Below are 26470 nucleotides of genomic sequence, written 5' to 3'. Positions count from 1 at the left end.
TTCCAAAGAGCACCAGAGGCACCGAAACACGGGCTGCACACAATGTAAAACCGGTCTGAATGACAGAGACCAGTCACACTCCAGTTGCTTCAGAAGTGTTGCTCCAAAATACTCCATCATATGTTCACGACACAGCTGTGCTGATGGGAGCGCTATCATTCCTTCTTGTTGCGGAGGGGCTGCCATTTCGCATAAAAAATAGCAACAGCAAAACGCCAACTATTATAGCCAAAGTTATTGGAAATCCCCCGATAATACTGGAGAATTGAATGGATGGCTGATGGTATTAAACCCAATATGGAAGAGAAGGTGTGACTGAAACCAGAACCAACAGCCTTAAAGAAAATTGTGATTCCTGGACGCATTAAACATCCGTCCCACGAGTTCATCAAAGTGTCTCGGAAAGTTGGTACTTAAAAGGGACTGTATCTCTGCTGACGGCCTTGCCACCTGAAGTGCGTAGGTCTTGCGTGCAAATGTAAGAGCCACATGTTTTTGAAACAATAAAGCCTTGAGTCTGCTCAACTTGTCAAAATTCACATTAGAAGTAGCAATATGAGGCCAAATGTCTGCTACCTCTTTTATTTTAGTGGGAGGAAAAAGTACGTTCCCGCAGCATATAACAATCTTAGAGACCGAAACAACATAAACTATTCTGGCTCGCAACCCACAACAGTCTTCACCATTGAGGAGAACATAGCTGCCGTTTGAAAGCAACTGGAACGTAGGTCTAATTAAGGGGACTGGAACTCCCTTCAGATAACAAGCCAAGTTCGCTGCAGACACGTTACATGCCCCATGCAAGGACAGCTGTTTACAAACCATTGCATGGCTGACAGAAGTCTCACATTCATTACCGCTAAGAAAGACTTCTTTCATGCCACTGAGACATTTTTGTATGTGAAGGGTAGCTCCCACACCTCATGGATGTGATTATCTGCCTACCGAAATGTGTTTTAAACAGGATGTGAATTGTAGTGTGGAAATAGGCAGATTAATGACCCAGTGTATTAACCACTCAACAGATGGTATTTCAGCCACAGCAAAAGGCAACTTTTCAAATTTTTCGATGTTTAGCATGACGTAAGTCACTTCTTTCTTAGCCATTAGTTGTTGTTGCGTTAAATTAAAAGAAGAAAATATTTCCCTTGCGCTGAAATATTGCCAGGGAACGCAACCCGCCTTCAGTGTTTGAAGTGTCCAACCCAACTGCATAATGGACCTTAGCTGACTCTGTCCATGATGTAAGGAAGACATATCTGTTTGTATAATGTCAATAGCAGAAAAGACTGTTAGTTAAGGTATATATCCGTCTGACAGGGTATTAATTCTATTATCTACAACAGCTAATGCCTTTTAAAAATTTTCCTGGTCAATTTGCCTTAATCGGGCAGCATCTTCTTGTTGTGAAAGCTTCCAGATTTAATTATATACTTCATATAAGAAGTGTTTTCTGCGTTGTTTTTTGGGGCCTAGCAGAAAGTCCTGTAAGTCAGTATTATTAGACAGGAGACTGAGGTGTTCTCTAACCGCGTCTAGTGAGGAAGTCTTTAACCACTGCTGGCATAGTTTCCCGAAACTGTATGTTGTTACTATACCCGCATGTTCGGACGATATATAGCGGGGGTCTGGCCTACTAGTTCTAAAGCCCCCAGAGGAGTTGATAAAACGTTTGTGACACCCATTGGTATCTATTGCCCACAATAACCACCCGCCAGGACGTGTCAGTGAAACATTAAATGTGCCATTCTGGACCCATTCATCAAGCTGATCTTCAGTTGCATTTATATATTTTTGCCATTTATAAAATTTTGCAGGGGCAGGTATACTGGGCGTGTTCAATTCCTTAATCTTTACTAAGATTAAACAACTTGTTTGTTGTACAGTTTCATAAAAAAATATAATTTGAACAGGTATCCGGCATGCTCTAAATGAAGCTTCCTTCCCCCGTATTTGCCAATGTCTAGTTCCCCACACACTTTTCAAGTCAATCGACTTTAGCCAATATTCATAGCCTTCCATAGTCAACCAGGAAACCAAGGAATCCGAATAAATACATTTCGTATTTGTTAATAAAATGTGTACATTTTGTGTTGGTGGCAATTTAAAATAATGACTCAGCATTTTTAACATCATGCCCAGAAAAATATGTAAACTTTTCAGAATACGTTTTAGAACTCCCTTGCGGTGGAGTCGGACAATGTTCCCATTGTGTATAATTAAAAACCGTCTTTGGGCTGCTTGCTCTGTGGATGAAATGCTGCCTATAAAAATTATAGCAAAACATATCACCATAATTCTTTTTAGATTGATAAACATCTTCGTTTTCAAATACAGTATAATACTGCAATTCAGTCATCATAGAATCAACCGTTTTCACATCTCAATCATCAGAAACAATCCGGGTATTATTATATTGTTCATTGAAAGTTTAAACACATATGGTATTTGAATGATCTCCGTAGGGCCGTATATATCAAATGTTAATTTATCCCAAACAATCCCATCAGGAATTGGTATAGGGGACATTTTCACAAAAGACAAGTCTCTGCGGACCTTGTGAGAAGAAAAATGTGGTTTTAGGACCTCATCCACCAGTTCAACTGTTGATTTTTCAGGAAGAAAATAACCATTTATTAACAAAAAGAATGTGACGACAAACCCAATCCAAAGCAGTAAGGCTAGTACAGTCAAGGAAAGCCACAGATAGTTCCATGGCAGAATGAAGTAAGTTACTTTAAGCCAGTTTATCAGCTTATGTGGTTTTGACAGTTCAGGTGTCGAAGAGGCGAATGAGTCTGAAAAGTCATCATTGATGTCGGCAAAGTATCCAGAAGCAGTTTGTGCAAAGACTGGAGTTGGTGTTTCCTGTGGTGGCACCGAATAAATAGCACCATCTATCTGTGTCGAAGTTGTTTCAAATTGATCAGTAATTTCCATATTATTTGATGTCAGTGGAACCAATGCAAAACAATTTTTCACCCTCCTCAAGCCCGGAGAGGTGTCAGTGTTGCTGCTTACAACTTGTAGAGGAACTTCTTGACCAGTAGTGAGAGGGAATCGGGAACTACTGGCTGTTCCTTTTAATCGGCTGTGCATGATCGGCCACATGGTGTAGTCTGACATTGTCGATAGAGACAAAACGATTTTCTTTGGCACCAGCCAACGGTGGTAGAATGACAGTTCTGTTACCGTGTATTCCCAAAACTGGGACCGGTGCACCATAAGAAGGGGCAAATTCCTTTTTCACAGCAACTTTTTCATGTACTAGATCCCTCCACTCTAGGAATCCAGCCGATAGGAGTTACAGGTACATCCTTAATTCCTATGGAGGCAGCAGTGGCGGAAGAGTTGTCGTCACGGAACTGTTGTAATTTCTGTAAGACAGTGACATGTTCATTTATGTCAAAAAGGTGTTTCTGCCGCCTCTACGCCAGGACCATCAAGATCTGGAACATACATTTGAGTTCCGAACAGGCACTCATATGAAGTACGACCCCCCCAGGGACTTTCTAGGCAGATTAAGTGCTATCTCCAAACAGGTGATTAAGCCAATTACGACCTGTACCCTAAGGCTCTGGCTGTTAAGGATTGCTTTAAATCACGGTTTAATCGCTCCACAACACTATTTCCCTCTGGATGAAATGGAGACGAGTACTGGAGTTGGACCTCCCAACAAAGCCATGGCGTCCCTGAAGACCCTTGAGGCGAAAACAGGGCCCTGGTCCGAGTGGAAAGCCGCAGCTCTATATGCACTGATAAAGCCTTGCAAATCTTTAATAACAGTCAGAGCATCAAACTGAACGTTGTGGCCACACCCATAGAAATCTGGAGCAGGAGTCAACAGCGACTAGGATGTATTTGTATGCACTATCTGGTGACACATTGTAAAGGTTTGTTAGAAATTAGGAGGGGTGTCTGCGGTGGGCGCTTAGCAGTGGAAACTTTGATTTGTTGGCAGATGTCACAACAAAGGACATACTGCTTGGCCTCTTTGTATAGGCCTGGCCACCCAAAACAGGCTTGTAGCAATGATATTGTAGCCGCCACACCAGCATGGGCAGATGCTGCCCCCTCATGCGCTGTTTTAATCAACTCTGGTCTTATATCTTTATTGGGAATTTCTTGAACCCTTACGCCTGGTATCTTAATTTCAGAGTTTAGGCAGCCTCCCATTCGGTAGGATTATTTAGTAGGGAATGCTTTTGGATAGGGCATACCATCAGCCGTAGCTTTTACGGCAGCCCATATGTCTGTGTCCGGTTTCGCTCCTGAGCGGGTTACTGCAGCAACAGTGGCCATAGCAACTGCTGACTTTGCGGCTTCATCAGCCAGTGTTTTCCCAGCCACGTGTATTCCAACGCGTTGGTGTCCAAGTGTATGTACAAGATGGACATTTGGTAGCGTTTCCTTCAGATATGCTACTTTCCCCCACAGTAATCTGTGTTTAATGGTGTTGCCTTTAGAATCTCTGAACCTATTCTTGCGCCAATAATGCAGGTATTCATTGAAGGACTGGACACAATAGTACGAATCACAAACAATCAGCGTGTGCTGTACAGGATCGGTATGTTCAAGTGCCATCACCAGAGCTTTCAGCTCTGCTAGTTGTGCTGTGCAATCCCCTAGGGTTTGCGTAAATGTTTGTAGGGGACAAAATTTATTATCCTCCATGTAGCCACTTACGACTGCGCAAGCAGCAGAGTATTGGTGCTTTGTGCCAATTGCAGATTGTGCAGAGCCATCAGTGTACATGACTCTTATGATATTGTTCAATAGGCAGTGTGTTTGCTGGAACTAGGTATTCTAGTTCGTATTGCAAAAATTCTCAGGTTTGTAATTTTGGGTCGAAAATGTAATCTACATCAGTGGCTGTCAAAGACGTGGCCCATTGGATCCAACGTGGATGTAATGCTTTTGTGTTACGAACGCTGGCTTTTGTGACAGCCTGTAGGGCTGGGATGGGAGAAACAACAATAATGCGTTTGTCCTGGGCTAGAGGTCTTTTTTTAATGACAGCCATCTGAACAACAGTGAGAATTTTCTCAGTGAGAGCAAAGCGTTGTTCTGCTGCTGAGTACAAGTGTGATTTGTAAGCAGTCGGGACTGTCTTACCCTCATTAAAGGTTAGATAGGCGAAACTAGTGGCACCAGCAATTACTCTGATGACCAAGTGTGTTTTGTTGTCCCTTGTGTGTAGATGTTGTGCTGCAAGCATGTCTGTCTGCAAGTCTGTGAGAATGCGTGTGTGTTTGACTGTCCAAAACTTACTTTAAAAGTCAGGACATATTAAGTCATATAAGGGTTTTATGCATGACCATAATCTGGAATGTAAGTTCTGCCAAAATTTATGAAACCCAATAGAGTTTTTTAATCGTATTTGGAGGTTGTAATTGTGCGCACTTTTCTAAGAATTGTGGCGCTAGGCTCTTCCCTTCACCCAATAGCTCCTATCCGGAAATAGGACGCTAAGGAAGAATATTTTTGTTTTTTTTTTACGTTTAATTTGTAGCCAAATTCAGCAAATCCCACAATAATGCGGGCTACCCATCTTAAATGTTGTAGTAATTCATCATCCGTCAGATATCATCTACACAGGACAATGCTTCAGGGTGAATGTCGTGCAAAATTGCAGTCACACGAGCTGCGAACAGTCCTGGGCTGTTCTTGTACCCCTGAGGTAAACAACAGAATTTTTTCTGAGAACCTAGTGCACTGAAACTTAAGTCTCTACTCTCAGGTGCTATATTCTGGCAAAGAAGCCATTGGAAATATCCAGTGTTGTTTTGTGTATTTTGCGTACTATGTTGTTCATTAGTGCTGTGCTATGTGAGTTTTGTATAGCATATGTGCGTGTATGACTGGTTAAATGTCTGTAGTCTAAGACTATTCTATATGAATGGTCCGGTTGAGCTACTGGGAATAAAGGATTATTCATTGGGGAGGCACAGGGTTCAATTACGCCCTGGAACTCTAGTTGTGTGAGGATTTCTTTCATGGGTGTTTTCGCATCATGTTTTATTGGACACTGAGGTTGAGGTTCATTTTTAATAGGTATTACACAGTAGGGGGATTCTTTATCCCATCCTACATGGTTGCGATATAATGTGGGTGCCCGCGCCAATGCCCAGTCGATGGTGTAGGATTCAGCGAGTTCCTCCGGAACAAGGGGCGAGAAAGAAGGTTTAATGACCTCTTCCCCATATGGGTAGGTACGGACAAATTCAGGTGGCCAGTCTTGTTGGGCTAACAAGATGATATATATATTTACCATGCAATCGCAAAAGATTGCATCTGTTGTGTGTTCAATGTCTCCTTCTAACTGTAACGTTACTTTAGACACCCTATCTAGCGTGGAGACTCGCATGTCCGCAGTTTCTACTTTGTAGAAAGTCATCAGTTGCTTTCACCTCCAGATGCTCTGGAAGACTCCTGCAAATTATTGTGACCTCTGCCGCGCTGTCTAGCAGCGCTAGTGCCCACTTCCTGTTCTTCAAGAGGAAACTTCTTGAGTGGCATGTCGTATTGCAACTGCTGCCACTTTTTTTTTTTCTTCTTTTTAAATTGTTTTTTTTTGGGGGGGGGAGGTTTCTCTTCCATTTTTACATAAACCTCTGATGAGCGTTGTGATTCCCGTCTCGGTTTCACATACTCTGTTCTTCGCTCTGATCGCCCACCTCTCTCACTGCATTTTTCTGATGAGTCCTGAAAGGAACGAGATTGGCGTGTATCAGTATATAGATATCTATCAGGTGTTTTTATATTATCTCTATTTCAGAGATTATCTCTATTCTGCGGGGTCTCCATACGCAGAGATTCTCCCCTTTCTTTTTTAGGAGTCTGTTGTTTTTTTATCCCAGCGTTTCTTATTACCCTCAGGAGCTTGCTTGAAAAATCTTTATTAGATTTGCCCTGAAATTGTGATTTAGTTGGTCTGGCCCCTAGACTATCTCGACCAATACTAGAGTCGGTCTCTGCAATAATCTTGGGTGGCTCCCATTCCTGATCCTGTTGAGGAACATCACTGAGCCGCATGCGCACTGCTAGTGCAACTGCTTCCCCTTTAAGATTACTTAAAATAATGGAGGATACTCTGGCAAAATTGCCCATTAATTGCATCCCCAAGTCCAGGGCCGGGGCAACCCCGTATTCATCTTGAATTCGCTTCAACACAACCTGTAAATTGGCAAGTGTCAGTGTATCGTGTGCGGTAGTATAGAGCGCGGAAAATACCGTGCCCCAGGTATTACAGTTATCTACTGTGGGGACCATTCCAAATGGCAAGCACATCATTAGAATTCTATGTTTATCATGAAGTCCAGTATGGGGAAATAATGCTTCCAGTGCGTTTATTTTTCGAGCTAACCAAAACGGAGTTTCCTCTCGTTTGGCGGGTACTTTACCCATAATTGAATGCACAGTTGCAGGATTAATACCTGGCGTCACTGCATGCGGTTGCGCTGGAGCAGCACATGCTAGGTTTGTATGCAATGTTTGCCTTACAAACTGTACTAATCGTCTGTATATTGCTGTCAGTTTAGTATATAAGCGACGAACCTCAGCTACTACTAAAATTGCTACTGCAGGGTGAGGTGTAAAAGTGGCCAATAAAAGCCAGGTAGGACCTACATTACTTAGAGGACCTAACCTAACTGGTAAAATCGTGTGGGGTAGGGCCCCAACAAGCCAAACATTATGTTCTTGATAAGAGAGAGGTAGTTCTAAATATGCATATGCTCTGTATTGTCCAGGCACGTTTGCAAGTGTATAGTGATGAAATGTGTTTGTGTTCCCATCAACTGCTGGAAATGTGACCCAAGAATAAAATAGTTCTGTTCTGTAAGCTGCATCTGCGTCAACAACAAATGTGACTGGACCCCCCGGGCCGTTAGGCCATTTGCCAATAAATGTGCTGTCAGGGGTTGTCATATTTACTGCAATTGCTACCTGTTGCGGTTTCGCCATAATGAATGGTAAGTTTGTTCAGAGATAGGCACACCAAATGGGGATTATCCTTTTAGAGTTCAAGCTTGAACAACCTCCAGCATCAGATAGGATGTCCTACTTAGCCGAGGAGGAAATCCTCAATACCACGGACGTCTCCATATATACAGTACTGAGGTCTCATTGTATATCGTGAGACAGAGATACTCAGGAGGACCCGAAAATTAGAGCCTGACCAAACGTTGGCAGCACCATGTCACATAGGCTCTCATTATTTTAATGAGACTTCTGGATTTCGAGTGGCAGAATCGCCTGCGGTGTGGGAGACTGAGTCTAACCTACTACACGTGACACCTGTTGCTCCAATCTGGGTTCTGCTCCGGCTAACCAGCATTGCCTCATCTCTACCCCAGGGCAGGAATGATTGGGCAGCCAAGCGCATGACATAACTGGTTTCTCCGGGAAACCGTGGTCACTCAGGTCTCATCCGTTTCTCTCAGTTACATTAGTCTCACATACACAATGACAAACAGAGGCTGTATATATTTCAATAATGCTTTAATAAAGCGACTGCATCTTAGATAGCAAAGCGTGAACTGCAATAACCAGGACAATACAGCATGAAAAGATTACAATTCTGACAAGGGGAGTGAAAAAAAAAATAATGCTACCATATTGTCACTAAAGTCAATAAACTAATTTCTTCCTAGGTTTCTAATAGAGCAGCTCTAATTCTGCCCTTCAGGTTCCCCTGGGAAGACATCATCCCCCATACCTGAGGAAAGGCCTGAAGTCTGCAAAACAGCTGTAGCGAAGTATTCGGCAATCAGCATACAGTCGTGGTTCTCTGGCTGGAATCTTCCTCTAATGTCTAAAGGACAGGAAAGTGTTTTTATAATAAAACAGCTGGTGTTCTAAGAAAATGTCCCTACGTAAGGATGTGTGTTTTCTATGAATGTCAGAGACTAAATTTATACCACGTTCACAGGCAACCTATCTTACTGCAGCCTTGAAAGAAGCACAGAGTGAGCAAGAATGTCTTGTTCGGGAACAGAGTGCTGGCCTAGGCAAAAACAGTCAGATAGAGAGAAAATAAAACAAGACCGTAAAAGTGGCTACTGTAACAATAATAAAGCAAAGCTGAATAAAATATATCTAGGTTAAAGTGCACAGCGGCAGGCCTAGTATGTAAAAAATAGCGTGCATGAAGCTATAACTAAAATGGCTACACGACACCTAGAGAGCGAAAACGGTCTCTGGCTATCGTGGCCTCACAGTCTTGAGGAAGATGGGGCCACTTCTCCATGAAAGGAAAATATCAGGGATTTATTCCACTTTATTTTGTAGCTAGAATAAGTGCTAAATTGGGTGAATATTTTCATCATTCTGTCTAGGGTAAGGGCCGGGCTAGAGACATAGAGTATTTTGTCATCTGCATAAAGGGAGATTCTGCCCTCCTAGTCATTTGCCCATTGGAGTCCTCATATTAGGGGTCTTGTCGGACCCAGGCTGCCAGTGGTTCTAAAGTAAAGTGAATATCAGAGGGGACAGAGGGCATCCCTGATGGGTGCCTTGCTGGAGAGTGGGGGACACTGCTCCATCGACTGCGACCTGTGCCAAAGGTTCTGTATAGAGAAGTGAGGTACAGTCCACTCAGCGGTCTGTCTGCTTTTCTGCTTCTGAACCCTCACCCTCTAGCTAGGAGCAGTTATCATTAGGTTGATAGGGTTAATCAGTACATGTTGTCGTAAGGGTGTGTAGGTGGCAAGCTGGGAAGGTATTTACCTCGCATACGTCAGCAGCTCTATCTTTAGATCCAGAGATTGTGTGTGCAAAATTCAGGCAGTTAGAAGCAGCTTGGAAAGTTCAGAATGATTTGTCTCGATTTGCTTTCACACTCTCAGTCCAGTATGGCAAAGGACATAAGATGCAGAGAAGTCACACTATTTCCCTCCTTTATAGTAAAGGCCCACTACAATTGTTGTCTGGCAGCCCAGTCGCCGCAGGTCCGTTGTTTAGCCCGGTGTCAGGAGTTAAATTGCAGCATGGTGCTGTGAAAGGGCACTGCCATTAGGTTTGCTGCTGCTTATTTTTCCATCTAGCAGCCTGTCATTGGCATGCCACCCTCTCTTCTGTGCTCCTTTAAACCAGCATCTCATGGGCCGTTGCATCCCCCACCACCAAAGAGATCCTACTGGTCAAGATAGGAGGGAAGGGAGAGCGGATCGCTCACCATGCCACTAGCAACAGGCCTGTACATTGCCTCATAAAATGGCAGCGCCTGTCAGTTTTCAGCAATCTTTCAGCTCAGTATTATCAACCATTTAGTTGCTCATCAACGTGGAGGAGGGTATGGGGGTTGAGGCGGGGGGGTTTCTTTGTCTTCCCATGGCACCAGGGAGGAAGGCCCAGGGCACAGGATATTCAAGGTGTGTGCTTCCATGCGAAGGAGGGTGGGTGCATCATTGGGTCGTGTACTCAACCCCCTTGCCCGTTCCCCTGCAGGTCCCCACACAATTTTGCGATTTTTACCGGCCCATAGGCTGCGTCTTTCTCAGCGTGGGGGCATCCATTCACAAATAGCAGTGTTGGTATCCCATGTGTCACCGCCTTAAATACAAGTGATTCAGACACACTCCGGCTAAGATATTGTGGCATATTGATAGGGATTAGGCCTGTGGATGGCAGGAGCCACTTCAAGGAGCTGCATCTTCTTCGGCAGCTGACCACACCCTCCATGGACTGTTTTTTTTTTTTTTGTTTGTTTTTTCTACTTTGGTATTTCTTATTAGTAATTGAGGGGGGGTGACAAGAATGTAGAGGTAATGTTTCAAATACTTACTGGTAATCTTCATTACTCTCAGGGCCATTGTAAGAATCCATTTTGTATTGCTCCTTTTCTTTGAAACACGTGTAGTTTGAGCATTCTCTCTGAACGCACTGCCTCTCACATATGTTATCTTATGTATATTTGTTTAAGTAAAATAAGCCTGGCTCCACACCACAGGCTTGCAGCTGGTTTCTTTCCCTAGCTGGGGCACGTTTCTCATTATAATCATGTGGTAAAAATAACTAACCGACCTTGGCTGTTGTATTTTGGGGAGGGAAAGACTGATATCTGTACCTTTTGAACCATGCAATCCTTTGAAGGGTCTCAAGAATGTGGGAAGTCAGGCAGCTGCAGAAGGGAGTCGAGGACAAAGCAGGGAATGGAACCGGTGTGTGGAAACTGATTACCTTCTTAAAATATCTGTATGACGTATATCATTATTTACATATCCTTTGATACATGAGTATAAATATCACTGTTAAACGCTCCATGCTAGCACACTTTACTTCGGGCCTGGGATGCCAGTTGTAAACCTGTCCTCTTTTGCTGCAGCAAAAATAAATAGACCTTTGGTCATTGATTTTTCACTCCGGCTCTCCGTGTCAAAACTCCTTTTTAAATGCATTTGTAACTATCTCTAAAAACGTGTCTTACACCATATGTACTAAAGCATTTTCCCATAGACACAGAATGGGTAAAACCCTTTGATACATCAGGCCCTAAGTCTTGTCCTTATCCATGCATTCTTGGCCCTCATATATGTTATGGAGGGCTTGGTATTTTAGGAGCAATGCTGGTTAAGATGGATCTTGATGGGCTATTCCCTATGAAGGGGGGGCACCCTTATAAGCATTTCTTATTCCTTTTTCTGTCTAGTGAGGTGGATTACACCTCATTAGTAAGAAGTAGGTTGAGGATAAGGACTAAGAGTAACTAAGATTACTGGTAAGTAATTGCAACATTATACAATACAAAGTATTAGGTTCCAGTGGGTGAGTGTCACTAAGCGTAGCTTCTCTTACCGCAAACCTCTACCTCTGCCTTCCACACCTTCACACCTAACCCGTGGATGGGCTCTGTAAGTTATCTACAGTGCTTAGGCATGAAAAACGTGGTAAAAAGCTTTTACAGTTAGCCACTTTTGCTTTCTTTCTTTTCTCCTGTTTCTCATGGCTTTTGTAACATCACCTCTGTGTGTCCTTTCTCTTCTCCTTAGCCCTTCCGTGCACTGTCTGGGTCTGTCAGAGTATGCAGTTTAGGCCTGATTCAGCCTGGGAAAGAAAGGAAAAATATCACTATTATTTAAAAATGATTTTAGTAACTACCTCTTACCTTTCCTGCTTTGTGTCGTACAGTCTCCCCGGGTACAGCTGTCCAAAACTCTTCTTGGTTGCGTTCTGCGAGGCAAGGGAGATTTTGGGTTGAGCCAAAGCCAGGCTCTAGCTTTCTCTGGCTTGCCCACCTCTAGCTATACACATTCTCCCTATCCCCTACAGACACATGCATGATACACATGCAGATACATCCTTGACCTGTATTTCTTCACTTACGGCTACTACAAGCTCAATTGTCTGACCACAAACCATAACATTATAAATTCAAATTACACTTATTACATTAATTTATTACTTTTAATTTTTTCAATAAACATTCATACTCAAAACAATTTTCTTTTCACATTATGATGCATCTCATTCTGCAGTTCTTCCATTTACTTGATTATTCCATCATGTTCTTTAAATTCATATTTTATCATAAACAAAAACATATACATATTTGATATATAACAGACTGTACAAATGTGAATATTCATTGCAGATATACTTTTGGTAACACTTTTATTTTACTGGCCTTCCAATTGGTACATTCAACGTTTCATTTCTCAGCAAGGTATGACAACCTGTTAAGCACCCCTTTTAAGCACTTATCTGGTAATGTTACAGTCATGTCATAGTTGCCTAGGGTGAGGTTGTTCCTCTTTCCATTTGAACATTTGACCATGGTATGTGTAGTCCTGGATGTTGTGCAAGTTCTTGCACCAGTGGTAGTATAACCTCTGTCTGGCTGAGGTGTCACAGTCCGCTAAGGGTATCTTCACAAATTGCCATATTAAGTGTCTAACTTTATTGAACCGGTCAATCCATTCAACCATTAAACTTGCCCTTAACCTGTTCTACCCTGGGGTCACTTGGTTCATTGTGGTATGTTTTATCATAAGCTCATCTGTGGGTTGCTGAGTGGGGAAGAGGGAAACAAGGAGTTATCCACTATGGGTCCATGTCAAGCACAACGTGGTCAGTATCGGCTTTTCGGGTCCTCCCATTCAGGTCGACTGCTCCCCTAGTGGCCTCTCTCACCTCCCCTTCTCAGTCTGCATCAGTATCAACGTCCGACCTAGCGTCTGCGTCCAGTGTTTCCCATTCGTCCACTTCTTCTGTCCAGAAGGGCGCTACAGGTCTATGCCTAATCCCTTGTGCATCTTATCTCTGTAGTGCCCTTTCCTCCGTTCTTGCTCAGCGAATGACATCCGCCCTCCATTCCATCTGGCTGGGCCCTTCCCTTTTTTGTCCAAGCCATTGCCACCCTTCTCTGAGCCAGTGCTAGGGCCAGATCTATAAACCCGTTTCCCACTTTTTTTGGACCTGGTCTACTGAAGAGGCCTTGTAGGCACACTGCTGGCGTATTGTCTGGTGTTGTATTTAGTGGGCCGTTAATTCTTGAGATGACTGCATCCCAGATGTTTGTAAGTCCCGGACATCCCCAGGTCGCCTGGCAGAAATCTGCATCTAGAAGATGGCAGCGGGGGTCACCCTCCTGGTTCTCCTCCATAGATGAGATTGATCCTGTTGTAGGTAAGGTAAGTCCTGTGTATGTAGTTGTATGTATTTAAGCCATGTATTCTGAGACACCTTATATGCGAATAAGCTAATATCTTGGCCCTCTCCTCATCTATCAACTCTCTTACCAAATCTCTTTCCCTCTTGTTTCTGATGGTATCCAGGGGTCTGCCCTTCATCCGATTCAGTTCCTTGTATAGCCACTTAATTGAGAACCTCACCCTATTGTTAGCATAGTTTGTAAGAGAATGTGGGTCAGGGGTTCCTCGTCAGCACCCATCAATTCTCCTTTATGGCTCTCACAGTGGTCTTGTGTGTCAGAAACTGGCCGTGGGACTGTCTGGTCTGTTCCACAAAGTCGTTGAAGGGGATCAGCATTCCCTGTTGATAACCGTCCCCTAAGGTGTGTATCCTGCATTTGTCCAGTGCCTTAGTTGTCCTGCTGTAACGTAGGAGTGCACGTCTCCATGGGGGAGCCCTACCAGTGTGGCCGCAGGGGCATAAGGAGCTGTGGTCGCTGTCTTCTTAAGGGTCCTTCGCCAGGCGGTAAAGGCCGCCGACAGCAGTATGCCTGGCGACTTCAAGGTTCGGATTAAGTACGACTCTGGCCATGGTTGTCCTGGCCCAGTTCCCGAGAGATTCAGGTGATTGAGCCATCATGCTAGCCATTGAAGTTGAACTGCAAGATAATAGAGCTCGAAGTCTGGCACTCCCAGTCCCCCCCTCACCAGGAGGTAGGCAAAGAGTGGTCAGGCCACTCACTGATGGCCCCTGTCTTATAGTAGTTCCCGTAGGAGCATGTCCCGCACATTTAACCACGATACTGAGAGGGACACCGGTAGGTTGAAAAAGTAATAAAGGAGCCCAGGCAGCATTACCATCTTTGAAAGGGAGATGCATGCCATGATGGGGAATTTGAGTGAAGGCGAAAAGGCAATAGTGGATTTCAGCGACTAGCAGGCTTTCCCCGGATTGCCATCTCAAAAGGTCCCGCAGCTCTTAGTAGATCTGGATACCAGGTAGCGGAACATGTGGGTGTCCGGGTGACATCATCAGGGCAGATAGTAGGGCGGGTCACACCGCTCACCATCGGCAATACACAGGTCTTCTGATGGTTTAGACGCAACCCGGAGCAGCGACAATAGTCGTCTGACAGCTGTAGCACCTGCAGCAGTGTCCCTTTCCTTTCTCACAGATAAATTAGGAGGTCATCTACGTAGAGGGAGATGACATGGGGATGGGGTTTCCCTTTCCGTATTATTCCCAACGCCCGGCCATTTACCCTGAACTTCACAGCCAGTGGTTCAATGTCTATAAGAAAAAATAAGGGCGGCAGCTGGAACCCCTGCCGGGTCCCCCTATGGATTTCATAACTCTCTGAAATAGTATGTCCAGTCTTGACTCTTGCTATAGGGTGTGTGCATATAGCAGTCCAACCCGTTTTGAACAGGTGGTCCCCAGCCCAATTTGCAACATAGTAGCCTCTAAGAAATCACAGGGCACAGTGTCAAATGCCTTTTCGAGGTCAACCAACACTATCATCGCTGTTGGGTCCTGGGGCGGGAGGGCAGGAGAGTGGTGTTGTAGAGTATTTAGTATAGTCTGCGGAGGTTATGTGAAGTGCTCACTACGACTGGGTATAAACCCATTTTGATTGTTGTCCCACATACAAGCCCCGATACATGACAATCTGGTGGCCAGTACTTTTCTGAGCACTTTAAAGTCTGTATTTAACATGGAAAGTGGGCAAAAGTCAGACACTGCTGCATCCACCCATACTGATTTAGGCAGCGGTATCACCAAGGCTTCCCTAGTTGTGGCCAGTAAAATCCCCTTGTGGTATGCTTCAGTATACATCTCCGTAAGTTTCGGTAACAGTTCCCCCAGGAACAGTTTGTAAAATTCAGAGTTTGTTCACAATGTCGTGCTCGTCGCCAGTGATTTAATGGCAACTATCACTTCTGTGTCAGTCACCAGTGCCCCAAAGGTCTCCTTGTCCCAGTAGAAATCTCAGGGGTATGTCAGTAAGGAAATCTCTCAATGTCGCTGAGAGTTATGCCTGTGGTGCGTTGTATAAGGACACTTAATAGTTCCTGAATACATGATTGATGTGGGTAGGTGAAAAAAGCCTTACACCATCTGCAGTTCTCAGGAGGGTGATTGGGGTCCCCCTGCTTTCTGGGTGGATTAACCAAGTTAGCATTCTCCCTGCCCTGCCCCTCCCCCTTGTGTACTTAATTCATATAAGCTTTATATTCATTACAGCGTACTCACTCTAATGCTGTATTGTATAGTGCTCGTGCTTCTAGCAATGTCAGTAGGACGCCTGGGCTAGTGCCTAACTCGTTGTCCCACCTGGGGAGGTTCTTTTCAAGGCTTCTAACTTCTGTCTCTTGGTCTCGTTGGATCCCCACTGCTTTTAGGATTTCCCACTCAGTTCCCTGATTGGAGGAGGTCCCCGGGTTCAGCGACAAGTATTCTGACACTATAGTCACCAGTGCATCCTGAAGGACTACATCCTCCAGCACCGTGGGGTACAAGTGCCAGGTCGGGATAGAGTGACGTGCCTCTGTCGTCTGCATCAACAATATTAATGGGCTGTGATCCAACACTGTTCGACCCAGGTACTCAGAGTGTGTGTGTGTGTGTGGTGGAGCTACTCAGGGACGTGGAGCATACTATTCTATCTGTTCTAGCGTGTATCTGGTAAAGGTACGAGTAATGAGTAGTCCTTATCATCTGGGTGCTGTGTGCGCAATCTGTCTTCCATGTCCCAGTGGGACACCCAGCTGGCCAGTCCAGCTGCCACTCAGCATTCCTGCTCCTCGCAGTGATGGGAGGGAACAATCTAGATCTGGGTTGAGGACACTATTAAAGTTTCCCCCTATGAGGAAGGGGCCACCATGAAATTGGGCCAATCTGGTGGACACGGCGTGCAGAAATAGGATCTGGTCTTGGTTGGGGTGTATATACTCCCTAGGACCACTGGTTTAGCCTTAAGAAGCCCTTCCACCAACACATATTGACCCTCCTTGTCAATATCAACGAGGATTCCTCGGAGGGCACTCCGGCCCTCACCCAAATCATCGCATTCCTCGCATATGCAGAATATGTGGTGGCACACAGTTGGCAGCGCCTGCGGAGACAATCTGCTTCTGTGGAGGTTAGGTGTGACTCTTGGACTAGGGTGATGTGAACCACCCCCTCTGTTTTATGTAAGTCAAGATTTTGTGCTGTTTAGAGATGGAGCCCAAACCTCAAACATTCCAGGTTATCAGTTTGAGAGTATTATATGCATCATCATAAAAGTGGAAATAACCTTTCGAAGCGGAGTCAGAGTCAGACGTTGCATCATCGTTAGGGAGGGGGGGGGGTCTGTGTGGTGGTCTCAATCTCCATCTGAGGAGTTTGCCTCTGTCAACGATGCTGCGACCTGCAGCGCTGCCTTCTTGCCCTGATGAGTTTGTAACTTAGTAGGTTTCATCACTGGACTGCCTTGTGGCCAGTCTTGGGATCGTCATCTTTCTACGTCGACAAGGCATTCTAGGTTCCACAGTCTGTCAGTGTCTGCCTTGTAACTCTTCAGCCAGGCCCACGCTTCATCCGGATCCTGGCAAAAGTGGGTATGGCCATCTAGCATGATCTTCAGTTTGAAGGGAAACAGCAGGGTGTATCGGATCTCTTCTTTGTGCAATGCTCGCTTCACCGCCGTGAAGGAAGCATGCTTTGCTTGCACTACTGCTGTGAAGTCAGGGAATAAGATGACCCCTCCATTCCCGACTGTAAAGGGGCAGGCTTCTCACGCTCTCTGCAGGAGCAAGTCTGGATCTGGTAGTGTAGCAGTATAGCCTCCACCGGTCTGGGTGGTCTTCCCGGTGCCGAAGGTTGGGCTGGGACTCGATGTGCCCTCTCCACGGCATAAAAATGGGTGAGTTGCTGTGTATCCATGTGCATTGTCAGCAAGGGTTCCAGGAAGGCTACCATGTCTTGACCTTCTGTGCCTTCAGGAAGGCAAACCATGCATATGTTATGATACCTACTGCACCCCTCGGCATCTTCAGGTCAGTTTTCGAGCCGTTGTATGTGTTCAGGAGGTGCATAATCTGGGTTTGATGCCTCTGGTGAGAGGGGTGTAGATCAACCAGGGTGGCTTCGGTGCATTTCACCTATCTGATCATTTTTGGTGATCTGTACGCTGTAAACTCAGTTCAACCGAGACCTTCCCTATGTCCTACCTTAAGGTGTTTGTAGATTCTTCAATTGCCCTCAGGATCTTGTCCAATGTATCTTGAATTGTAGCTGGGGAGAGCTCCTCTCGTGTTGCCCCTTCATGAGGGGTCGCTGAGCTTCAGGGCTGGTCAAGTGCACCCCTCGTGATTTGGGGCGTTCATTGCAGATATATTTGTTTTAACCCCCACAATAAAGCAACACACTCCGCTCACGCCGTGCACACCTAAACATTCATTCACTCACATATCCCATTTTTACCAAACCCAGCCATTCATTCAATACACTAAAAAATACAATGGGAAAAACACTATTATTTCAACTGTTGTTGTGTTGCAGGTTAAGGTCTTGCACAGCACCAGTCAATGCATGTTTCGGTGGAACTTGTAGTTAATATGTCCACCTTCTTCACGACCACCTGCTATTACATATCAAAGATGGTGGATATGTAGGGGATATAAAACATAAACTCTGTGAATCCTGGGCACTGAAACTCTCCTGTGCCATGATGGTATAAAGATGCACCCCCTATTCCGAGGGGCATCCAGGACACGGTTATCAAAATATACGTCCTATAATAGTAGCTGTGAGAATGGAATTGGGAGGTGCTTGTTATGTTCAAACCTCCTATTTGTAGGATAGTGTTATCCTTTGAAATATGTCCAGGCATTACTTGGTTGCATCTTTAATGTATCCTAATAATCAAAGTCCTTGGTCCTCTCATCAATCAAGCTTCTCGTGATGGTATCTGGGAGGAAGCATTGAGTCAGACCACAGGCTCTATGTTATGGCATCAAGAAGTAGGACCAGAGGGAGGCTTGAGCTTTCTCTGACTTGCACACCTCTAGCTATACACATTCTCCCTGTCCCCCACTGACAGTGGCCCTTTAGATTCCATCCTCCCTATACACATTCAGCAAAAATATTAAAAAAATGTACATGCATTAATCTTCTCCACTTGCTTTACCTGTGCTCTACAGCAAGAGAGTAGCCAGAAAAACTAAAATGCCTCCCAGTTTAGGGAATATGGCACTAAATGATGAAGTAAAGTGTGAGCGAGCCCAACGCTTCATATGCAGAAAAATGAAGCATTACAGCATAATTTTCAAGGAATTTAGCAAAAAATTGCACATTTATCAGTATTGACTTCTTTCTTTCGTTGCATGTCTGCCTTTCTAACTTTGTCTTTGCTATACCCCTATTTCATTTTAATTGTCTTTTAATATGTACTGCCTTCTATGTTTCCAGTCTTTTATTGTTCCTTCCTTACCTCTTAACATCCTACTATCCTTTTTGATCCCTTTGTTGTAGTCTTCTCTTTTTGCATTCCTGTCTTTAATTCTATTTTCCTGCTTTTTCTTTCCATTCCCCTTTTTTTATTTTTGTCCCTTACGTCTTTTCTTCTTGCTGCCCTTCACTGCATTTTTTTATCCTTTCTTTCTTTTCCTTTTCTTCCTTTCATCTTTCTTTCCTTATTTCCATTTTGTGTGCCTTCTTTCTATCCTCCTTTTTTCCTCTTTAATTGTTTACAGTTCGGTTTCCATACTTTGAAATCTATCACTCTATTTGCCCTTAACTTATTTTTTAGGAGTAATTTTAAGAATTTCTTTTGATATGTCGCCATTTATGGCTTCTTTGGCATCCTTTGACCTCCACCCCAAATCTCTCATGGTAATTTAGTCTTGCACTGTTTGTTAGTTATTGCATCTGTCCTCCAATCACCTAAGAGCACAGATCAATTTTTAGAAGGCCATAAAGCAACTTATTCTTTCCCATAGCACCCAGCCAAGCTGACATGATGAGTGGTACACTACTTACTTGGTCTACTAGTCTGTCATTAACTGCATACTTGATAACATCATCTGATTAAAAAAAAAAAAAAAAAAAGTAGGATTTTTCAGGTTTCAAAAGAGAAGAGGAGGCAAAACAACTTGACTCAGTAGAAGTCACAGACAGTGTGTGGGCTTGTTAGGTCTGTGGCTAGCTTAGATGTTTTGATTTTAATAAAATTACATATATATTTAATATGCTTGCTGGTAGGGGCTTTCATTGTCCACTGGTATGTTGAGCCATTAACATTTGATTTCCACCCACTACAGCATATATCACTGGGCAGCTGGTGAGCCCACTTCTGCTGTTGACTAACTTTACTGTGAGTGACTGCCTTCTGTTCTTTAACAAGGAACTCTCTCTCTTTCTCTTTCTTTCCCCCTGCCCCCTCTCTCTCCCCTGGTGCCTTAGGCTGCGATGGCCACGTGTACTTTTAGGGCATAAAATACATATTTGCATAACAGAGAGGGGTCAGAAGGTTCCTCAGCACTAAAGTTTTACAAAAATCATGGCAAAACAAAATGAGTATTAGCAAAGTCAAAGGACTGTCAGCCAATGTGAAACCTGTTGGCTTTGCCAAAGCTTGTTTTTAATGCGTCCCTTGATATCTGGATCCTGAATAAGTAACTGTCCACTACAGAGGACAGAGAACACATTTTTCTTTTCTAGTTCCTGGAGAGGTGCTTCCACATTAGCACAAGGCAGTGAATAATCAGTGTGAGTTGCTGCTTGGCTGGCCCCCAGCTCAGTGTCGTTCCTGGGTGCAGACATGTTCTTTCTGTGCCTGATGCATTCACTCTCCAGTACAGTGGAGCTGTTATGTTTTGGATCCTGCCCAGACCTCAGTTGCACACTCAGTCATAACCTGGTTGAGTTGATTGTTTGATCTCACCTTCTGTCTCTCTCATCCCCTGGCCTTACACTCGAGCATGAGTGGCCTAAACACAGTTCAAACTGCTGGAGCTCGAAAGAGTCAGTGTCGAGCTTCTAGCCATGCCCCCATGAGCTCTTATTGCTGGGAAATGTGTAGCAGTCGTTGATCGTGTGCTAGAAGCTTCTCTAAGACACAGCCTCGGTTAGGCTTAGCTGTGGCATGTTTTGTTTTGTTTAGTTTTTTTATTGCTAGTGGAACAGAATTGTTTACATTCGGCTCATACCTTATGTGACCGGAAAAGGGGCGGGGTTACATTGCTGGGCAATGGGGCTGCTGGAAAATAAGTAACCTACTGTCTAAAATGGTTCACTATGTATCCATATATATTCACTTAAGTAACCAAAGGTTACAGGGATGTTACAGTTAGAATCAGAATTTAGTCGCACAAAACCATAGCAGTTCAACAGTTATAGTTATGGTTAGCTCAAGTAACTATAACTTGTGCTCTAAGGTAACTATAACTTGTGCCCCTGCCATGCACAGTTTTCTGCTAAGTTACTTTACTGCAAATGTTACATTGATATTATCAATGATGTTATCAAAGACGTTATGGGTGAGGTAATATGCAGTAAATGGTAAGGGCGCGAGTTATAGTTACCGTAGGGCACAAGTTAGTTATTTGAGCTAACCATAACTAGAAGTGCTGAATTTCTGTGGTTTTGTGCGAGTAAATTCAGATCCTAGCTATAATGTCCCTATAACCTTTGTTGTTTTTTTACGTGAATTTCTATGGTTTAAAAATAAATCTATTTCCTAACTAACATCCCTGTAACCTTTTTTTTTTTTTCCAGTGAATTTCTATGTTTTTATTTTTTTTTACTATTCAGTAATTTTAATTACTATACATTAATGCAACCACCAGCGTGCACGACTTTCAGCTGTGTGAAGTGGGGGTTGGCCGCATTACCTGGCCTGCGGCCAGGCCGCCAACCCCCTTTAACAACCTAACCCTGCATGCTTAAGTCTCTGAGTGAATCTGTCAGTGGGTGCAGTGGTCTCTGAGTGGGTCTGTCTGTGGGGCATGTGTCTCTGAGTGGATGTGTGAGTGGGTGCATGACTCTTTGAGTGGGTCTGCGAGTGGGTGCACAAGGGTCCTGAGTGGGTGCGTGAGGGTCTGAGTTGGGCGATGGAGTGGGCGTGAGTCTGAATGGGTGTGTGAGTGGTTGCATAAGTCTGAGTGCATTTTTTTAAATGTTGGCATTATTTGCGAATTCGTCTCAACATTACATGGGGCTGCTCTGATGGTCGCAACAACTTTGCAAATATTGTGCTTGAGGGGAAAAACCTTTTCTCGACCTATTGTACCCAACTGAGGTCCCTCAAAGACCCTTACATTACAGTCATGGGGTCAGGTAACATCCAACCTGACCCTTTATGCTACTTTCTGCCATTACATTTGAGCCCCAGGGACTGTTCCAATCAACTAAAATGGTGGCCTCAATTCTCTGTTCAGGTTGCGGCCAGCCAATCACGGCATTAGTATTTGCACATGTATTCGCAAATTCACTGGGATTATTGCGAAAGATATGCAGCCCTAGATATACACATTTGGATTTCCTTTCATTTTTTAACAATTACTGAAGGAATTTACACCGAATAACAAAAAGCAAATCTGCTGAACAATATCTAGCTTTCTCCTGAATTTGATGTAATTCCATCCAGCGGTTCGGGCTGTAGTAGTGTTCAAAACTCCTATGGGAATTAACATGGGAAATGCACTTTTTTTTAACCCCCTCTCATGTTGAAGGCACACTGGCTAAGAGGTTACATTAGCACATTAACATGATTAGTAATCATGATCTTATGGCAGTTGATAGGGATAATCCCTTCTGTAGTGTGACACACACGCTCACTGGCTTGTGACACACTAGGCGAGGCTGAGTGAACATAGTGGGATTAATATTTGCTTGTTTTAAGGTTGGAAAGGCCTATTCTGCCATTTCAAGGCACTTTTTTTGTCATTTATGCCCCCTCCTGTTGATTCTCTTAAGCAGAAGCAATTACTTCAGGAATGTGTCCTGGCACGATAGTGCTCTTACTTTGTATCAAGTTACCATAGCTAGTGGTTAAATTCATTTATTACCCAGAAAACTATTTATCACAGATCATTTGATAACCCAGGAGTGTTTGCTTATTATCGATTTTTGACCCCTGTTGAGACTTGCATCATTTCATGTTTTCAGACTCTACAGTGCATAAACGCACCGCTGTTTGAAGTCCACCATGTTCTGGTCAGTCCTCTTCAGCACCATGTGGCGCTCATCGGAACCAAAGGGGTTATGGTACTAGAAGTACCAAAGCGTTGGGGGAAGAGTTCTGAATTTCAAGGAGGTGAAAAGACTGTTAATTGCCGGTAAGTGTTTACCTTATGCACGCTTTAGACAGCCTAATCTAGGAAAACACAAAATAAACACATTAAGGTTACATAGGACAGAAATACATTATTGATATACATAGTGATTAGGAGTGGAACAGCAAAGACACGGAAACCTTATCCATGATTCAACTGTATCTGATGAAACTAGCCTCTAAAGTTAAGAGCAAATCAAAGGCTTCTAACTTGCATCCATGCTCTACTCTTACTGACCTAGGAGTGTTGATGCCGCACTACTAGCAGGCTGTACCCTCAAAAAATACCAAAATAACAGTATATTCCTTTAATTTAATTTCAACAGGTTGGGTGTTACAAAAGAGTACATTTAGAAACTTGAAAGTAGCTGGAAGGACAAAATCAATAACCACACATTTGTTATAAAATGCTAATTTGTGAACTGTTTTTTTTTTTTTTTTTTTTTAAATGTACATCAGAGTTCTGGAAATGTTTTGTGTTAAGGCATTTGCCCTCAAGAAATTTAGCAGAGACGAACACGAAGAACCATTTTATGACACATATGTATAGCTGCCCTGTATCAAAAATTAAAATGTTTCTTAAATTTGTGGTACATGCATCATCTATTTCATGTTTATAATGAGTTGTATGTTTTTATCTGTGATGTGCTTTAGGAAATGAGGCTAAGTAACTTGAGGTTATATTGTGCTAAGGGGTTGTTAGATGCACTGCCAAGTGACAGGCTTATGGGCTCATCCTAAGAATATGATCTGTACTTAAATGAAAGTTTTGCAGTACTATGGTCTAAGCAAATTTACGCTCATTTCATAAGAAGGATCACATTGTCGCACTGCTGTCCAGTATAATGACGAGTCCATGTTCAATTGCATTGGCAACAGTCTTTAATGAAAATTTCTGAACTACCATAATTTGAAAATCTGTTACTTTCAATAAGCCCTTAATTTATTCACTAAAGAAAGAAAAAACAACCATTTTTTTATTTTTAGACACCATCAAATCTTAAAAGCCCAGACGTAATTGTTTTTATTTAGGTTTTCATCCAACCCCATATTTATAAACAGATACATCTTGCTTCTGAGAAAAACAAGCTAGCTTTTCTCCTAACTATAGCGCAGATGCAAATCAGCCATTTCCCAGTCTAAGCAGATTCCAGGCCCGGCACAGCCTTTGAATCATTCTCAACATTATCACAGCCACCTAAAAGTCATGGTTTAAAACAAAAACTTTTATTCTTTCAGTAGTGCCAGATATAAATATCTCATTACTATGCTACCTTTGTGCATAGTCAAATCCTTCGGCAGCAAACACATTTCACATCCTAATTCTAATAAAGCTTTCTGGTCTCTGTCATTGGTTCATTTGAACAATGCCTCCTCCTCTCTTTGGTGTTAAACAGGAATTGAGTTACATGTGCACTTGTTATGTGAAATCTGAATGAACGTCTGAAATGTTATTGGACTGCATGCAGGCATGCTTTGTCTACAGAGGTCACTGTTGTAACATGGTTATCTTTTGCTTCCTTGTTAGCTACAAATAATCCTAGTTCCTTTGAAGGAAGATGGTTCTTTTTAAATAATAGTTTGTATAAATTATGCAAGACGTGTCATTTGTGTGTGCATTTGTAAGGAAATGCCTCCTTGGCATGGTTACCCCCTGACTTTTTGCCTTTGCTGATGCTATGTTTTGAATTGAAAGTGTGCTGAGGCCTGCTAACCAGGCCCCAGCACCAGTGTTCTTTCCCTAACCTGTACTTTTGTTTTCACAATTGGCACACCCTGGCATCCAGGTAAGTCCCTTGTAACTGGTACCCCTGGTACCAAGGGCCCTGATGCCAGGGAAGGTCTCTAAGGGCTGCAGTATATCTTATGCCACCCTGGGGACCCCTCACTCAGCACAGACACACTGCTTACCAGCTTGTGTGTGCTGGTGAGGACAAAACGAGTAAGTCGACATGGCACTCCCCTCAGGGTGCCATGCCAACCTCACACTGCCTATGCAGTATAGATAATTCACCCCTCTAGCAGGCCTTACAGCCCTAAGGCAGGGTGCACTATACCATAGGTGAGGGCACCAGTGCATGAGTACTGTGCCCCTACAGTGTCTAAGCCAAACCTTAGACATTGTAAGTGCAGGGTAGCCATAAGAGTATATGGTCTGGGAGTCTGTCAAACACGAACTCCACAGCACCATAATGCCTACACTGAAAACTGGGAAGTTTGGTATCAAACTTCTCAGTACAATAAATGCACACTGATGCCAGTGTACATTTTATTGTAAAATACACCCCAGAGGGCACCTTAGAGGTGCCCCCTGAAACCTTAACCAACTACCTGTGTAGGCTGACTGGTTTTAGCAGCCTGCCACACTCGAGACATGTTGCTGGCCACATGGGGAGAATGCCTTTGTCACTCTGTGGCTAGTAACAAAGCCTGCACTGGGTGGAGATGCTATCACCTCCCCCAGGCAGGAGCTGTAACACCTGGCAGTGAGCCTCAAAGGCTCACCCCCTTTGTTCCAGCACCACAGGGCATTCCAGCTAGTGGAGTTGCCCGCCCCCTCCGGCCACAGCCCCACTTTTGGCAGCAAGGCCGGAGGAGATAATGAGAAAAACAAGGAGGAGTCACTGACCAGTCAGGACAGCCCCTAAGGCAACCTGAGCTGAAGTGACTGACTTTTAGGAATCCTCCATCTTGCAGATGGAGGATTCCCCCAATAGGGATAGAAATGTGAATGTTGGAAGGAGGCACAAAGAGGGTGTAGCCACCCTCGGGGCTAGTAGCCATTAGCTACTGCCCTCCCTGACCTTAACACACCCCTAAATTCTGTATTTAGGGGCTCCCCAGAACCTAGGAAATTAGATTCCTGCAACCTAAGAAGAAGAGGACTGCTGAGCTGAAAAACCCTGCAGAGAAGACGGAGACACCAACTGCTTTGGCCCCAGCCCTACTGGCCTGTCTCCCCCCTTCGGAAGAAAACTGCTCCAGCGACGCTTTCCCCAGGACCAGCGACCTCTGAATCCTCAGAGGACTGCCCTGCTCTAAAAGGACCAAGAAACTCCAGAGAACAGCGGCCCTGTTCACTCAAGACTGCAACTTTGTTTCCAAAGGAGCAACTTTAAAGACCCCTGCAATTCCCACCAGAAGCGTGAGACTTGCAACTCTGCACCCGGCGACCCCGACTCGACTGGTGGAGAAACAACACTACAGGGAGGACCCCCCGGCGACTCCAAGACTGTGAGTAACCAAAGTTGTCCCCCCCCTGAGCCCCCACAGCGACGCCTGCAGAGGGAATCCCGAGGCTCCCCCTGTCCGCGACTGCCTGACTCTCAGATCCCGACGCCTGGAAAAGACCCTGCACCCGCAGCCCCCAGGACCTGAAGGATCGGAACTCCAGAGCAGGAGTGACCCCCAGGAGGCCCTCTCCCTTGCCCAGGTGGTGGCTACCCCGAGGAGCCCCCCCCCCCCCCCCCCCTTGCCTGCCTGCACCGCTGAAGAGACCCCTTGGTCTCCCATTGAAAC

General features: G+C 44.2%; 1 protein-coding gene across 1 annotated transcript in view; it reads left to right on the top strand.

The window, feature by feature from the left end:
* The window catches only part of NUP88 (nucleoporin 88), a 249669-nt gene that overhangs the window by 4988 nt on the left and 218211 nt on the right, over window positions 1-26470 (top strand). Inside the window, exon 2 of the mRNA XM_069226670.1 lies at window positions 22786-22955. Within this exon, the coding sequence (XP_069082771.1) occupies window positions 22786-22955 (170 nt within the window). The remainder of the gene's footprint in view (window positions 1-22785; window positions 22956-26470) is intronic.

The sequence above is a fragment of the Pleurodeles waltl genome, chromosome 3_2 (genome assembly GCF_031143425.1).
Source record: "Pleurodeles waltl isolate 20211129_DDA chromosome 3_2, aPleWal1.hap1.20221129, whole genome shotgun sequence".
Taxonomy (NCBI): domain Eukaryota; kingdom Metazoa; phylum Chordata; class Amphibia; order Caudata; family Salamandridae; genus Pleurodeles; species Pleurodeles waltl.
The sequence above is the reverse complement of the archived record's forward strand: the minus strand, read 5'-3'. Positions and strand labels throughout refer to the sequence as shown.